General features: G+C 39.4%; 1 protein-coding gene across 3 annotated transcripts in view; it reads left to right on the top strand.

The window, feature by feature from the left end:
- LOC137344888 (merlin-like) overlaps positions 1-17,836 on the top strand; it is a 79,157-nt gene that overhangs the window by 10,824 nt on the left and 50,497 nt on the right. For all 3 annotated transcript variants that reach the window (XM_068008144.1, XM_068008142.1, XM_068008143.1), the window contains exons 2-5: positions 1,243-1,371; positions 7,446-7,571; positions 10,824-10,946; positions 14,992-15,075. In XM_068008144.1, the coding sequence (XP_067864245.1) occupies positions 1,282-1,371; positions 7,446-7,571; positions 10,824-10,946; positions 14,992-15,075 (423 nt within the window). In that variant the 5' untranslated portion in view covers positions 1,243-1,281. The remainder of the gene's footprint in view (positions 1-1,242; positions 1,372-7,445; positions 7,572-10,823; positions 10,947-14,991; positions 15,076-17,836) is intronic.

Consider the following 17,836-nt stretch of genomic DNA (forward strand, 5'->3'; position numbering starts at 1 on the left):
CCATTGTTACTAATGTGCTCTTGTTACAAAAAGGCACCGAGTCAGAGAGTGAAAACCTAACTAAACATGTCGACATTTCACTGTCATGGTTTGATGATGAACCAGTTGAATTACTCAAAGTACTATTAGGAAATTTATTAATCTACCGTTTTTTTCTAAGTAATTAGAAGTTCCAATATCCAAAGTAAAATTTTAAACAAAAAAATGACATATTCCACAATAACAATTAAACGTATCATTTGAGGTTTTTTTGTATATTTTAAAACCTTCTTCAAAGTTTTTACTTGGAGGAGATATTTTTGCTGAAAGTGGTGGCTCTTACTAGCTGAAAGTAGGTCCTGCAGTCTGATCATTTGCAGTGTGCACAATTATCCAGGATACATTGGTCGCATTTAAAGTAGCCAAACAAGAGATTGAGAGGGAAGTATTCTAAGGAAATCTATTTGGCTGTTTTTCAAAATTATATGAAGAAAAACTGAAGGACAAATTTCAAACCCAGTTATTCAGCTAAAATTTTGATTACATTTTTTTCTAAACAGAGAGGCTGTATTTGTGCGAATATAAGAACATGAAAGAAAAAAATGAAAATGACTATACTGATTACACATGTTGTAGCTTAAAATTGACCAGTGAAATTGGGTGTACTGTAAAGCTATTGTTTATTGTTACTACAGATTTCTCGTCAGATCAGACAACACAATGTTGCGGTAGCAGCTGATATGCTGCACGTTCACTCTTGCAACACCTTACAGGTTTATTTTTTGGTCAGCTGGGTTTCTGGTTAAAGATCTCTGCTACTGGGAAATCTACACCTGTAGAATTTCCATTCGCCCCTTACGGAGGGCATACTCTCTTCCCATAGGGAAATGCCCAATTTACCTAATCCCTGAGAGCTTAGGCACAGGTTGGTAGAGTCAAGACTTGGGGACCGCCAAGTGTGCGCAGGGCAAGATTTGTTGGAGAGGGACTAGGTAAAAGTGCAATGATGAAAGAGTTGAAACAAAAAGGTGGATGCTCGTGTACCTCCTGGTGGTTAGTTACAGAGCAACATTGGCAAAAGACTTGTGAAGGGAAGCCACTGTATATAAATATGTATTGAGGAGGTGGATTGTCAGAAAAGTCTAGAGGATTTTGCTGTATTATAAATTGCCTTTATTAACTTTACTTTTGTGGTTAATGTAAATGACTATGTTTACACATGTGTTACGATTGTGGCATTAATACTGTGCTTTCAATTGTCAGGTTTAATTATAGGAGACAGTCAAAGGATTTAGAAGCAAAATGTCGATAATGGGCTTAAAGAAGAAACAACCTAAAACCTTCAAAGTTAAGGTTATTACCATGGATGCAGAGATGGAATTCAGCTGTGAGGTAGGAGAGATAGTAGTTTGTTTTGGACTTGTAAAAAAGAAAAAAACTTTAATTTATATAACATCTTGTTGTGTCCTTAGGATGTCTCAATGCTTTGAAGTGTAGTCACTGTTATATAGGCAAATGTGGCAACCAATTTGTGTACAGCAAGATCCTATGGCAAATGAGATGACTGACCAGTTACTCTTTTTTTTGACAGTGGTAATTGTAGAAGGAATGTTGAATGATACACTGGGTGAACTTTTTTTTAAGATAGTGCCAGGGAATCTTTTACGTGCAGCTGAACAGACAGAGCGTCTGTTTAATGTCTCACCTGAAAGATGGCACTTCTGACAATGCAGCACTTTCTCAGTACTGCGTTGAAGTGTCAACCCAGAGTTTGTGCTCAAATTTCTGGAGTGGAACTTGAACCAACAGTCTTCTGACTCAGGTGAGAGTGTTACTAACTAACTTAAATAACATGTTGTAGTTACAAAAATAGGCTGAAATGAAGACAGCTGAGGAAAGTCACTGGTCTCCTAACGTGCAAAAAGCTAAAAAGAATTAAGTTTGAGCAACAATAATGAAACCATACATTATGTCAGAATGCATTAGCCAGTTTCTTGGCTAATACCTGCATTGTCAATGATCCATTGCAAAATTTATTGGTCACGGGTCTAGAAGACTTGGGATATATTTTACTCCATTTGCTAATGTTGGTTTAAAAAAAGTGGACAAATATTAAGCAGAATGGAGGAAAATATACCTTTTGATGTCAGTTCTGAGCCTTAGATGTGATTTTATTAGTAAAAAGAACAGACTCTAAATGCTGGAAGTGTGAAACTAAAACAGAAGGTGTTTGAAATATTCATCTTCTGACAGGGTTACATTTGAAGCATTAACTTGCCTGTCTCTTTACAAATGTGCTCTGTATTTCCATCATTTTCTGTTTTTGTCTGCCTACATAGCAACTGTGACTACACTTCAAAAGTAATTCATTGGCTGTGAAACACTTTGGGACATTTTGGGAATGTGATTGGTGCTATATAAATGCAAGTTCTTTCATTACTTCAATTTAGTCTTATCTTTTATACTTCACCTATTAAATATAGGGCTAAGAGATATCCCATGATGTTGCTCACCGGCACCAGCCAACGTTGGACATGGGGCAGAGCTCCAGGAAACAAATTGAACATTTCAATTAACTTGAACTGGAATGGTGAACTGCAAGGGTGGCATTTTGCTAGTCACTGAGCATGCACAGTGGCCTGAAATGCTTCTATTTCTGTTTAGCAGCGACTTTTTTAAGCATGTTTGTGTCTCTGTCTCTGTCTCTCTCTCTCTGGCATGGGAATCAGCGGAGTGTCATGAAAACAATTTCTTTATTCAGTCTTTAAGATAATTTACTTGAGAGCAGACCAGCAGATAATGGATATTTTCTTAGGAGTTCAAAAATTGCACATAGCTCTAATATATTAAGAATCTTGCATTGCATACTTCCTGTTGACTTTTCCATTATCTATCTATATTATATTTAAAATTTTACATCTGCACTCACTTCCTGTCTGCACCACTTGATTTTTATCACACTTTTTGTGTCTTATCACACTTTTTGTGCCAACTTTATCGATTCATTATAAATTCTTATGTCCACATTTATTATGTAAACTTGTTACTCTGATTGCACAATTTGGCTAGTGGTTGATCTGTATTTTAAAATTCTCATGCTTGTTTTCAAATCTTTCCATGGCCTCTCCCCTCCCTATCTCTCTAACCTCCTCCAGTCCTACAACCCTCCGAGATCTCTGCGCTCCTCCAATTCTGGCCTCTTGTGCATCCCCGATTTTTATCACTCCATCGTTGGCGGCCGTGCCTTCAGCTGCCTAGGCCCTAAGCTCTGGAATTCTCTCCCTAAGCCTCTCCTTTAAGACGCTCCTTAAAACCTACTTCTTTGACCAAGCTTTTGGTCACCTGTCTTAATATCTCCTAATGTGGCTCGGTATCAAATTTTGTTTGATAACACTCTTGTGAAGCGCCTTGGGATATTTTACTACAAAATGCAAGTAGTTGTTATATAAGCTGGCCACCGAGATACCACAATTTTTTGAAAATGCATTCTCATTTTCTTTCATGCCCCATTTTTCCCTCAGTAACTGAAATTTCTATTTTCCAAAATAAGAGTTTAAACAAAATTTAAATATTATTAAAAATATATTTCATAATAACATGATTAAATTGATCACTTGAATTGTCTTTTGTGTTTTTTAATGCTTTCATTAAAGTTGTCACTTGAAGGCGTTCGCCTCTCCCAAAGGCATGGCCGTGAAGTTGTTTTTTTGCCCAGACCTGTGACTCTGTGACTTGAATTTGGGTTGTGCTGTCTGAGCATTTGGGTCATAGGAACAGGAGTGTAGGCTATTCAGTCCCTCGAGCTTGTACCACTATTCAATTAGATCATGGCTGATCTGTAGGCTGATCTGTATCTTAATTCTATTTACCTGCCTTGGTTAACAAAAATCTTATCTATCTCAGTTTTGAAGTTTTCAGTTGACCTAACCTCAACAACTTTTTGGGGGAGGGAGTTCCAGATTTCCAATACCCTTTGTGTGAAGAAGTGCTTCCTGACATCACCCCTGAACGGCCTAGCTCTAATTTTAAAGTTATGCCCCCTTGTTCTGGACTCCCCCACCAGAGGAAATAGTTTCTCTCCATCAACCCTATCAATTCCTTTAATCATCTTAAACACCTCAATTAGATCACCCCTTAATCTTTTATACTCAATGGAATACAATCCTAATTTATGCAACCTGTCCTCATAATTTAATCCTTTTAGCTCCGGTATCATTCTGGTGAATTTGTGCTGCAAGGTAAGGACAATATATCCTTCCTGTGGTGCAGTGCCCAAAACTGAACACAGTACTCTAAATGGGGTCTAACCAGAGCTTTATATAACTAAAGTAACTTCCACCCCTTTGTATACCAGCCCCCTTGAGATAAAGACCAACATTCCATTAGCCTATTAAATTATTTTTTGTACCTGTTCACTAGCTTTTCGTGATTTTTGTATATCGACCTCTAAATCTCTCTGTTCCTCCACAGCTCCTAGCTTCTCCCCGTTTACAAAATACTCTGATCTATCTTTCTTAGGTTCAAAGTGGATGACCTCACACTTTCCCTCATTGAACACTCACTTAATTTATCAACGTCCCTTTGCAACTTTCTGCTCTCAGCTGCACTGTTTAAACTGTGCCACCTAACTTGGTGTCGTCATAGTGAAAAGCTGAGGCCCCAGTACAGATCCCTGGGAGACACCACTAGTCAAGTCCTGCCAATTTGAGTACATACCCTTTATCCTTACTCTCTGTCTCCTACCTCCGAATCAATTCCCTACCCATGTCAAAAGATTTGCCTCCAATCCCATGAGCTCTCATTTTTGTTAACCTTCTCTTGTGTGGAACCTTATCGAATGCCTTCTGGAAGTCCATATAAATAACATCCATAGACAATGCCTTATCTACCACATTATTTACCTCCTCAAATTCAACGAGGTTTGTTAGACATGACTTACCTGTTACAAATCTATGCTGGCTCTCTCCCTGATTAGTTCATGTTTATCCGAGTGCTCAGTCACTCTGTCCCTAACAACAGATTTGACCTGTACCTAATTTCCCAGGATGCATCAGACAGCTGAACAACTGCAATATTCTTCAGCTGCTTCAAATTTCTGCTTAGTAGCTTTTTTCAAATAACTTTGAAAAGCTAGAGGAAAAATTTTAAAAGCTTATTTGGGGTATAATTCCAATTGAGCATTTTTTAAAAAGAGATTGTCTATGTGTGTCTGTGTGACAAAAAATGACAGTGTAATAATTGTAGACCTGTTGCAGCTTTTGTTTTGTGTTCTATAAATTTCAGAACATGAATTAAGCTGAGAGAAATAGCGAGAGAGTGTCTGTTTAAGCCAGCGTTCAACTGTCAAAAAGAACAGTTGAATTTTGAAGCCAACTAATTATCTCCACCTGCTTTTGTTGATAGTTAGAAAAGGTCAATGCTAATAGCTTACACCTATGACACAGAGTTACTTATTTTTAACATCTGTTTGACACGGAGATAAAGGCATACAATTTCTTTCCTCATTCTAATTTGATTTTTTAAAAATTGCATTTTGAAAGCTAACAAAACTTCTTTGAGGGAGGTAGGAAGGAAGGGAGGGGTGGAGGGAAGCTGTTGAGGGTGAGGGTGCATCTGGCCTCTCGCCACCGACCTTTGGGTCGAACAAGTGGGAGTGGATGGAGGGTTAAGGGTGAGCTGCATTACAGTGGGGCAAGGGGAGGGACAAATTTGGGGTTGATTGGGGAGTTTAAATGGGGAGGTAGGGGTAATCATTAGAGTAAGGGGATGGTCACCAGGGGTTGGGGTAGGTGAAGCAATGGGAGTGAGGGATGTTGGGGGAGAGTATGAGAAGGGAGCCACTGAACCATAATTTTCCAGCAACACTCACACCAAATATAGTCTGCAGCTGTTGGTAGTTTCTTTTGTCATCATACCACGCTATACCCCCTGTCACCTCCCACCTAAAAGGAAAGAAGAAAAAGAAAGAGAGACAGAAGCAGGAGAGGAGAAACAGCAAAGCAAAAACATCAGAAACAGGAAAAAGAGTGACCGTATTCTCCAACTTACTGTATGCCACACCACAGGAGATCGACGAGTAAGATATTAAAAATCTTAAGTCTGTGCGCACTTCCTATTAACCTATGTCCACATTTATAATGAAAAATGCCAATATAAACTGTCATGCCATAATTACACCCTCCCTCCAGTGGAGGCACTGTTGGTGTAATTACAGCATGACAAATTTACATAGACAGTTTCCATTATAAATGTGGACGTAGGAATTTGTAATGGAAACATAAAATAAGTACAGATCACAGGTACTCCTTACCTAATATATTAAATAGGCAGACTGTCCCATTTGTTTACAATCTGATTTTTTTTATGATTAATACCAAGAAATATAAAACTTCAGAAGATTAAGTTGATTTGTATTATTTCCTGTTTTCAGAATATATCTGCAACAGTACTAATTGTAACTAAATGGTTCTGTTTAAACATGTTTAAATTTAGCACTATTATTCTGAACATCCTTCCAAAATAACTTAATAGCATGGTTCTTTCAGAATATATGTTCTTTTCTTCCTGGTTACTTTTGAGTTTTCTTTCAGATACTCCTATATAAAAGGGCTGCAGCTGCCCTAGCTGTTTACAGTGCTGTGACAAAAGCCAGTTTGAACCAACTTTGCAACATATGTACGTCAATAGAAGCTTGGTACAGGGATCTGAACTCCAGTCACTTTTTTGAATTGCTTCAAAAGTGCTACATTTTTGGAAAAGTTTCTGCATTTATATATAAACATGTCTCTTTTGAACAAAATCCAGCCAGTTACTATATTGTTAGTCCTATCCATCCCCCCAATTTTCTTATCTTTTTATCCCTCATTTCTGGAGGCACTGAGATTCATGCTGAGATATGGTTTCACAGTGCTGGCAACTCATAGTAATTTATTAATGGCTTCCAATGATGATTGTCAAGGCATTTCGACAGTCGGTGGGGGGGGGGGGGGTCATCATGACCAAGACCGAGCTTGTCCTTATCGAACACCCAAACACTACACATTCCAGCTGGGATTGCTGGATAATGGTAGCCACAGTTGGCTACTGGATAGTGGGAACCCTGATTGGTTAATGTATCAGTGCTTTGTTATTGGATAGTGGTGACTGTGGTTAGGTTCCTTCCCCCCCAATCTCCTTTTACACCCAGGGACAACCGAGGCTGTACATGCTTTTACTGTCGCTCTGGGTGAGATCAGCTAAGTCAACTCAGAACAGGGGACCGCCCTGATTGCTAAAAGTCCAGATCCACACTGGTCAGCACCTTTGTCCACTGAGCTATTGGGGGAGTCTCAGTCATTTCATCTTTATATAGTGTAGCCCAAGACTAGATTGTCTGGGCTAAGAAATTAATGTCTTATTTAGTATCGAGAAGTAAGATAAATTGTTACAAACTTATACTTTTATTATTTTTGTTTTACACTTTTTAGGTGAAATGGAAAGGGAAGGATTTATTTGACTTGGTCTGTCGTACAATTGGATTGAGAGAAACTTGGTTCTTTGGGCTACGATATATTGTGAAAGATACATACGCATGGCTAAAAATGGAGAAAAGGGTTTGTATGAGATTTTCATTTGGTTTTAAAAAAAATAAGTGCTGTTTGCATAAATCAGGAAAAAAGTTTCTTCTCAAATCTGAAAATGCTTTAAGCTTAGAAGTTGTAAGTTTAATAATTTCTAAAACTATAGAATAATGTATCCATAAGTTCCACATTTTTTAAAGTGTTGATTTAAGAAAAAGCTTTCTTGTTTTATGATGGGTTGAATTCAGTGTGAGCAGACTTCAGAGTTTTTTTATACAGATGAATAGGAATTATTAAAAACCACTGTAAAATCTTGTGTACGGCGGAATGAGGCTCGTGTGGAGCATAAACACCGGAATGGACCAATTGGGTTAAATTACCTGTTTCTGTGCTGTAAATTCTGTGTAATTCTATGAAATATTTTGTAGAGAATAAAAAATGGCTTAGTGTTTTCAAAAACTTCAGGAGAGTTGACTGCTTTGGACAGTGCCATAAACTGTGAAGCACGTGTGGTTTATAAATATTGGGCCAGAAATCGCTCTGAGCGACAAGGCAACTTTAAAACTTTAAAAAGTTTTGAACTTCAAAAAAAATTGTGCGCTATCAACCTAGCCACTGAGCAGCGTGAGTTGCTGCTTTGATGGAAAAGTCTGCGAGGAGAAAACGCGCCCACAAAATCTGTCAGGAAGAGAGGTCATGCCCACAGATTCTGGCTGCATTGCTCAAGCAGGCAAGCAGACTTCATTCATTTAAAGTTAGTATTCTGCATGTCATTGTAAATAAAAAATGTTAACTTTTTAAAATAAAATGCCAAAGAAATAATTGAATTAAATTAAAGAGATAGAAGGGAAAAGTAAAATAAAATGTAATTTTTTAATTAAAATTTTTTTTTTAATGACCAAAAATTTAAAATAAGGAGTGAAATGAGACTTCAATTAATTTTTAGTTGTTTGGCAGTCATTAAGACTCACCGCACTGTTAAAATTTAGTTTAGCCTGTATTTTTAAGCGTACCTGTTTGGTGGCGTAGTTAGTTACTTTCCAGCTGGGCAGATAAGCAAGTTGGCACTTTTTCAATGATTTCTCTGATTGCAGAGTGCGATAGCCCTTTAATTCAAAGCTGTCATTTTGCCGGTGAACCACTAGGAGCAAGTTCCAGATTTCCACGTTTCACTGCACATGTTCAAATGCAGGAACTTGCTCCTTCAATTTGCCACTAACAACGGAGAGCGCTGTTGAGCTCCTCCATTATTTTGGGAGCGATTTCTGCCTCAATATCTGAACAATAAGTGTATGTTACAGACTTGAATGAACTCCAGCTTTTTTTATTGCAATAGGCAGAATAGCAACTATTGTAATCAAATGCCACGAGGCTGTGTCGCTTGACTACTGGTGTCCATGATGACATATAGGCAGAATAGCAACTATTGTAATCAAATGCCACGAGGCTGTGTCGCTTGATTACTGGTGTCCATAATGACATATAGGCAGAATAGCAACTATTGTAATCACATGCCATGAGGCTGTGTTGCTTGACTACTGGTGTCCATTATAAAACAATCGGTAGCAGCAATGTAAATTATAAATTTAAATAATAAAACTTAGATGGGAAAGTTGTGAAACTGTAATATAAACAGAAAATTCTAGAAATGCTCAGCAGGTCAGGCCGCATCTGTGGAGAGAGGAAGGTAGGGTTAACGTTTCAGGCCGATGACCTCTAGTCAGATCCCAGTCACAAGCTGCTACTCTAGCTGATTACACCATTTAAAAGCCTGTATAAAAAGTCTTCGAAAACTCATTAAATAAATCCTTTTTTAAAAAAAAATCTTACTAAAAAAGACCTAACGACTTTCAAAAAGTTTTCTTCGCCTGAAATGGAAATGCTGCCAAATCCAATGAAAATACCCAAGCCCAGGTGAAGATGCTGCTCCAGTGCTTTCTCTGCAGTCACCTCTTCACCGTCACTGATTTAACTGGCCTCCCAGTTGAACTGGTGGTGGTGGAGAGGTGACAGCAGAGTAAGTAAGATAAGTATTAGAGCCTTGCTAGTTGGATATTCTATTCTAAGACACGCTGATAGTGAGATGTGCAGACAGAAGAGTTTCAATTGGGAAGTTATGTGTTTTCCAGTGGCTAGAACATAAATCATAGGCCAGGTGATTTGATGACAGGAGAAATGGAACTTTACTTGCTTTAGATGTTGGTACGTGTGATGAAATTGAAAGTAAGTCTGCCTCCTTAAAATACAATTACCAGAGAATGGTAACCAAATTTAAGAACAAGGATGCTCACTCCCTCTTGCCCTTACCCTCACACGTGAAAGGTTTTTGTCTCACCTACTTGGTTGAGTACTCCTCTGTTGGTGAACTAATTTAAACTGAAAATATTGTGAACCTGCATCTGCAGGTGATGTTTCATAAACTTTTGTGCTTGCTTTATTTTCAGTTTTCTGTTAGAAAGCAGTGGATGATACAGGTTAGATAAAACCTACTGAATAAGAGGATGTTTCATTCGCTGAATGATGAGAGCAGCTGGGGTATGAATGGCCATTTGCTTGAACTGCATCAGGAATGTAGACGCCTGTTTATTTATTGCAGTCAGACTCCAAGTTACCCAAGATTTATGTTGGATCTTATTGATCCAGAGCTGACTCTGAAAAGACTTGTTTGGTTTGAAAAAGAAGTTGACTTCTCAGCACATTTAACTATAAAAGGAGTATTTGTGCCATTTCAATAGTGGTGCATGTTAATTCAGCACCATCACAGTACTGCTCATCACACTTGAGGCTCTACAATTTAATCAGCTTATTGTTTAAACAAAATATGTTCCACAAAATCCCAAAAAGAGCATTAAATATTTTGACTTTTCTGTTTATAAATTATTTTTCTCCTCTCCATTGAAGTCCACCAGTACTTCAAGATAGAAGATAGGCTGGAGACCCACTGCCACTTGATATTCAGCTGCTTGGATGCATGTATGAGAGGGGTCCAGAATGATTGCCTATTTCACTTTTTTGTTTCCCTTTCCTGTGAGAGGAATACTTGACTGCAATTTGGCACCTCCACAAGCTGGCATGGTTGAGATATGGAATTCACAGTGTTCCAGATTGCGCTGAATTTCCGTCACAAAGCTATATCATCCAAGCTACAAAGAAATAGTGCCGCTTATTTAGAAAACATAATTTTAATTCTTCATAGTAGTTTGACTTTGAGATGAATATTGATGGTAAGACTTTCTCTTTAAGTGAATAAGGGGAATTTGTTTATTGTTGTATTTCTGTAAACAGGTGTTGGATCAAGAGGTTCCTAAGGAGGATCCAATCACATTTCATTTTCTGGCCAAGTTTTATCCTGAGAAAGTAGAAGAAGAGCTTGTCCAAGAAATCACACAGCATCTTTTCTTCCTACAGGTGTGTGTCCATAAAATCGCACGATATTCTTCTGCAGGTTTGATTTATAAAGATGTTTTAATTGAAAGAGTTTGGATGTGTTTTTGCTGTATGTACCTGTAATGTTCTCACTTAGTCCTTATCAATGAAATGGATGCTGTAAGGTGTTGCAACCTCTGGCATTTACATTTTCAGCTCCTAAGAACCTCCAAATCTGATTTGTATCATACAATTAAAAATTTAGTTGCATGATTGTACTTGTTTTTATGTCCTTTGAATCTAGAGGTGCAACATATATACTGATGAAACATACTTACTTTTTTTCACTCATGTACCACTTAAGACAAGTTACAATTTTTACATAAATGAGGAAGCTGGTTAGTGTATTGTTTTTCTTTCTTTTGCCAGTCCTCTTAAGCGCCACGTTTTTTTGGCAATGAATTAGGTGGCACCATCGATAAAGGTGCTAGACTTAAGTTGCTCTTTACAAAAAATGTTGATTTGAACTCAACCAAGGAAGGGTAGTAAGTATCACAGGTGTGCATGCTGACTGTGCTCTTGTGATAGGATTTAACTAGATTGTACAAGCAAGAGGCAATCATCTTGTGAGAGGCTAGCAGAGTGAGAAGGCAGCAGAGTGAATACAGGAGTTCGGCACTGAAGTGTAGTCGACTTGAAACTGCTTTGTTATTAGAATTTCAGAGTCCTTTCAGCCTGTTTATTATGGCAGGATGGTGACAGTCTGAGTTATGCGGAACTTTTCATGATGTGGGACTTTCTGGAAACCGAGTGTCCAGGACAATCACATGTATAGCAAGTGCCACCAGGTCCGAGGTCAAAGTTACTGAGCTTGAGAAACAATTGGAGGCAAACTGCACTATACTGTAGGAGGAAGTGATTACCCAAAGCAAGAGAGAGGAAAGTGTATGAGCACAGTGGTAGTGGGAGATTCAGTAGTGAGAGCAGTAGACAATTGCATTTGGAACTGAACATGTCTTCGGCATGGTATCAAGTTAAGGAATGTAAAAGAGTAGAAGCATAAGCTCTTGGAGAGGAAGGAGGATCAGCTGGAGATTGTGGTTCATATTGGAAGCAATAATGTAGAGGAGAATAAGCCCTACAAAAAGAGTTCCATTTGTTGGAAGATGTATTAAGAAGCAGGACCTCAAAGATAGTAATCTTGGGTTTACTGCCAGTGCCACACACGAGTAAGTAGAAGAACAACATGATTAGGAAAGTAAATGGGTGGCTAAAGGCCAGGTGTAGGATGGAAAAGTTCAGATTCCTGAGGCATTGAGACCAGTTTTGATATAGAAGTAAGCTATATTGATGGGACAGCTTAGACTGGAACAGAGCTGGGGCAGGTTAACTAGAGCTTTGGCGAAGGGTTTAAACTAATATGTCAGGGGTAAAGGAGAAGAGTAAAGTAGTCTGCTTGGAAAGGAAAGCAAGCTTTAGGTATAGGAATAAGGTAGTAGAAAGGCTAAAAACTGTTAAATAGAATAAGATAATGAAAAAGAAATCAAGATCTGGGAAGGCAAATAAGGAAAAATTGCCAAAGCAGGATAATCCAAAGTGAAATGTCTAATAATACACACTGTGAGAAACAAAATTGGGAATTGGAGTAATTGATTAAAATAGAATATCATGAGACAGTAGCAATAACTGAAAGTGGGTGCAGTTCGGTCAGGATTGGCAATTAAATGTACCTGGGTATAAAACTTTCAGGGGGGATAGAGATGGAACAAAGCGGGGAAAGGTAGCAGTACTAATTATAGAAAATATCATATCACTGAAGTAAAGGATTTGAATAGAAAATTGGTCCAAACAGAGTCCCTTTGGATTGCGCTGAGTAATAGCAATAAATCGATCACACTTTTGGAAGTATGTTATAGACTTAACAATAGAAAGGAATTGAGGATATTTGACAAATTTAATACAGTTTGAAGTGACTGATTTGATAGATAACGGTAATGTAGTAGATGGAGTGTATATAGATTTTCAGAAGGGGTTTGTTAAGGTTTGTTGCACAAATTCAGGTGATGACTTAAGAGAAAATGTACCAGCATGAATTCAAAGTTGGTTGAAAGAAAAGAAGAGCTAGGGTTAATAAACATTGCTTAGATTAAAGAAGGGTTGACAGTGGTGTACCTCAAGGGTCAGTGCTTAGTCCACTTTTGTTCTCTATAGTTAGATGATTTGGCTTTGGACATAGGATATGAAATTTGATGATGACACAAAAGTGGGGTTTTGGCAAACAGTGAGGTAGAGTATAAAAGACTTCAGGTGGATTTAGGTAAGTAGAATGGGCAGACAGGTGGGAAATGCAGTGTAATGCAGAGAATTGTGGGTAATTCACTTTGGGAGGAAAAACAGAAAGTTGCCATAACACTCAATGGAAAGATATAGATGTGGATGAAGAGAAGAGTACTGAAGGATCCAATCCATAATTCCATGAAGGTGTGAGTGCAGGTAGATCAAGCCATAAAGAAAGCCCATTGTGTTTTGTTTTTTTATAAATAAGGGCATAATGGGCAATAGCAGAGTGAACGATAAATATGTGGAAGGTAATGGTTAGGCCACAATTAGAGCATTGTGTGCATTTTTGGGTGCCCCAATGCACAAATTACATTAAAATTATGGAGATTGCACAGCGCAATTTGACCAGGATGAGATACTAGTTCTGAGGAGAGACATGAGATACTGGGAATATTTTCACAAACAGAGAAGGCTAAAAGGCGATTTAATACAGGATTTTAAAATTATGAAGGGTTTTGAATAGGGAAAGACTATTTCTTCTGTTTGGGGAGCCAATGACATAAGGTCATCAATTTAAAATGGTTATTAAGCGATTGAGAAGAGACAGATCAGAAAATGGGTAGGAAGATAGAGAGAAATAACAAGAGGGGAATGAAAGAACCATGCTTCAGAGGAGGGGGTGATAGGGGCTAAGAAAGAGTAGCATGAGTGGGGTAGAACAGGCAGGTTGTTGGAGCGTAAAATATTTTGCCATAAGGAATAGTTGAAACAGAGACAATTAACAACTAAAACAGCATGGGAAGTGGGAGAGAATGTTTCAGCACTTTAAATTTGCCAGGCCTGAGGGATGAACAAAGGCTCCCCTGATTGATCAATATCCACCAACCAGGGAAAAGCCTTTTCCAGCCATCCAAGTCTGTGAACTTTAAACAGCTGTAGTCGGCTTTGCGCAGAAATGCAAAGAAGAAGGAAACTGCAGGGGGCCCCGAGCTGGATCATTGAAATTTGTGGGCCACCTCTTCGACATCATTAGTGTAGGATAACACAGAAAGGAAGGAACAGGAGAATGAATGCTGTAATTTTTTTTTAAACTTTGAAGGAGCAGAAGAATTATGCATGCGCATCAGCAATAATTTAGACAGTGACGTTGTATGCCAATGCTCAGTCCATGGATGATAGAAAGATGCAGATATGTTCAGTTTCCGATCAGGGAGGCTCTAAGCTGGGGCTGTGGTGTCTCCTAGTGAGAGGGACAGTGGTAAGGGAAATAGGAGCAGAGAGTCACAGCTGGCTGAGCAGCTGGTTGCAGGGGCATTGATGGTGGCTGAGAGCAGGTTGTACATCCGTCTCTTAACTGAAAAGGTGCAGGGCCAGGTGGAAGAAGGTAATAAAATTATAGAAAATAAAAGGCAAATAAAGCTTGGCCTTGCCAGAAATCTGAAAATTCAAGGCATGAATATCTACTACAAGTGAAACTTGCTTAAATTAAGTAACTTCAACTGGTTTAAAACTACCTTGAAATAATTACGAGTAATGTTGTTTCAGTGCTAGATGCTGTCAGTGTGCCAATTAAATATGTGAATATGGATTTTTCTAATTGACTTTTGCAAATTGAGCTATAATACCGAATTATACATTGGGTTTAAGTGCCATCTCACACTAGACTCCTTCTTCCAGTATAATAATGAACCATTTTTGTACTAATACATTTGGCTGACTCGTGCAATTAAAAACGCTCATGAGATTGCCAAATACTTTCATTATGGATTCTTAATTTAGAACTAAATTGCTGTTTTCTTTGTTGTAGGTTAAGAAGCAGATTTTAGATGAGGAAATTTACTGTTCCCCTGAGGCTTCGGTTTTGTTGGCCTCCTACGCCGTTCAAGCTAAGGTTTGTGCAAGACAAACAATTTGGAAGGTTCCACTTCAGAATTTGAAAGTACAGCATGAAAATGTATATTTTACACCAGCCTTCGAACTACTTTTGTTTTTCCTCAAAGGATAGAAATGGCATTTTTCTATATAATTTATTTTATAGAAGGCGTTTGCATGCTTTCAGGATGTGGTTTCATACTGAATAGTATACACTTCACAATAACTGCAGGTAAATGCAGTGAGCATCATAAATAGTTCTATACATTATGTTATGGGGCACTCGATGACTGAGCTGGGCCATTCCTGCTCACGGGTTGTTGTGGCCTTGCCGTATTCACTAATTTGGGGGAGGTGGGGAGTCTTCCATCGGGATTTAAGATTTTCAGGATATAATTTTTCTGTATTTCACGGTTTTGCTCCAGAGAGATGTTTTGATGCCATCAAAGGCCTTGTGTGAGTTGTGTTGTGGGCACTGTGAGCATGTTGTTTATTTTTCTGATCTTGGCTGGCAAGCTTGCATAGCTGGGCAGGTATTGCCTGGAGACTCTCCTGGGTCCTGTGGGTATAGTTAATCTTTAGAAAGAAGGCAATCAAGTGACATAGGTTGCTCAGTACTTTTAGTTGGAGACAGCATATCAACCTTTGACTATGTCCTGTCGTGTCCACCATTTTGCATTTGGTGGGATTTCACTAGAAATTCCAGTCTATGGTTGGTGGTTTTCTGTTGTGGGTGCTTTCTATTTAGGATGATGGACTTGCAAGGGGAGGACAGAGGCCTGTAATGCTTGTTGCAGGCGGGAGGTGAGGGAAATAGCCTGAGTGTACAACAGCTTCAGTGGAAGGAGAGCTACTGCTGTGTCACTTTGGACAGGATGGGGAGAAAGGGGATAATTTTTCCTCCAGCGGTGAGTAGAGGGGTTAGAGAACAGAGGGAGGAGTGTGTCTGGGGATAGAAGTGTTGATTCCCACGACAGTGACTGTGAATCCATGAGGCGAGTGCTCCCTGTTGCCACATAGGACCTAATTTTGCGTTCATTTGTCTTTTTGACATTTCTACTGGGGGATCAGCTTAGATAATGCATGCCGATCTTACTGGCTTGATTTTTAAAAAATGTTAGTGTTTTCCCGCTTTGGGATCCTGAGTGGGTATGTGGGCAGCATTTTCTTTTTTTGGGCTGGACCTGATTCCACACTTGGATTTCCATCATGAGTGTCTCAGTGGGGGAAGGGAGACCCGACTTTTGATTGTAGATCTTCTTGTTGAGCCTTCAGCACCCATTTTCTTTAGGTGGTATGTATCTGGTTGATATTTTGCTAGATTTTTCTGGTTCTGGTGCAGATTATGGAGAAACGGCCAGCAACTGGAAAGAACCCTCTTCTCAAGCTGCAGCACTCGTCAGGTCCCCAGAAATAAAATATTTTTAACAATGTTCCCTGTCTGCATTATGGAGTTGAAAATATACCTTGCTTAAGTGACCATTCTCTTAGGGAGTCCAGACAGTGTTAGCAAGCTAATTGGTTTTGTGGGTTTGGGGGGGGGTGGGGGGTGCAAGCCTGTTCTTGTCCTCATCAAATTACACACGTGCACTTTCCAGGAGTCACTGGATCATGATCAGGAGCATGAGGCCAGGCTCTTTTTTGCCCCCTCCATAATCTAGGGTGCAGTGATCAATTGTAGAATCTCTATAAAAATGTAAGTAAGTGGTCAGATTAATGACTATGACATGAAGTCATAGGGACTCACAAGCTTTCTATGATAATGGATTACACAATCAATCATACTTCCCTGATGACTCAGTTACTCAGTGCAATGTTGCTGAATCAAATAAACTAGAAGGACCAAGGTTCAATTCTTGGTTAGTGCTGAATTCGCAGGGATGCCAGAGGAGCTGTTACTATTGGTCTGAGTGTCTTAAACTAAGGAAGTGGATATAACATAGGTTCCCGTTGCTGGTTTCAATTCAGTTACTCCTGCTGGAAGGTGCATGTGTGTGAACATCAAGTGCAGACATGAATGAGTTCGGCTGTTGGGCTGGAATACTCTGCCATGTCTTGCTGTTTAGACTGTGTGAAGAGTGGACACTTAGATAAGATACTGGAGGCTGCTGTTGGTAGAGGAACTATTACCAGCAGTTGATGCAATTTGGAGAGGAAAAAAGACTGGTTACTTCCATGCACGATTTGGTTGCATGCAAGGTAAATTCCTTTATACCATGTAGACATCCTATGATTCATTTTAGTACCACTGGTCTAAAGATCACCCATGAGAGGTGGGGCCTGAAATAAAGACCCTGGGCACATCACCAGTGCAACTGTAGGAGAGGGGGGGGGGGGGCAGTAAAAAGGGAAAAGACCCGGTTCTGCCAAAATTTCACCCCATGGAGAGGAGGCCAGGAAATTCTGTTGGGGGGAGGGGGGAGAGGGTGGATTCCCACCCCTCCCCTGTCAAAGGGGCATGTCTGGGGAAGATCCTGGGCTTTCTTGGGAAATTCCACCTGGTAAGCCACCTAATAGGCCCAATGGAACCCAAACCTGCTGAGTAAGTTCCTTGTGGGCCTCATAAAGACCCCAGAAAACTACAGGAAAAAGATAATTAGCCTTTCCCAGGGATGGTCTTTGGGAGCTGATTAATTGTACTGCAATATTTCTGTGAGGCCCATCCCGGGTCTCCTATGCTGCAGTGGAGTGGCATGGTGCTATTCGACTTTCTGGCCCTTCGTCAAGGTGGGGGCCATTGATGCGTCCACCCCAACCATGCTAATGACCCTGTCCCTGCA

Source organism: Heptranchias perlo, chromosome 28 (assembly GCF_035084215.1).
Source record: "Heptranchias perlo isolate sHepPer1 chromosome 28, sHepPer1.hap1, whole genome shotgun sequence".
Taxonomy (NCBI): Eukaryota; Metazoa; Chordata; class Chondrichthyes; order Hexanchiformes; family Hexanchidae; genus Heptranchias; species Heptranchias perlo.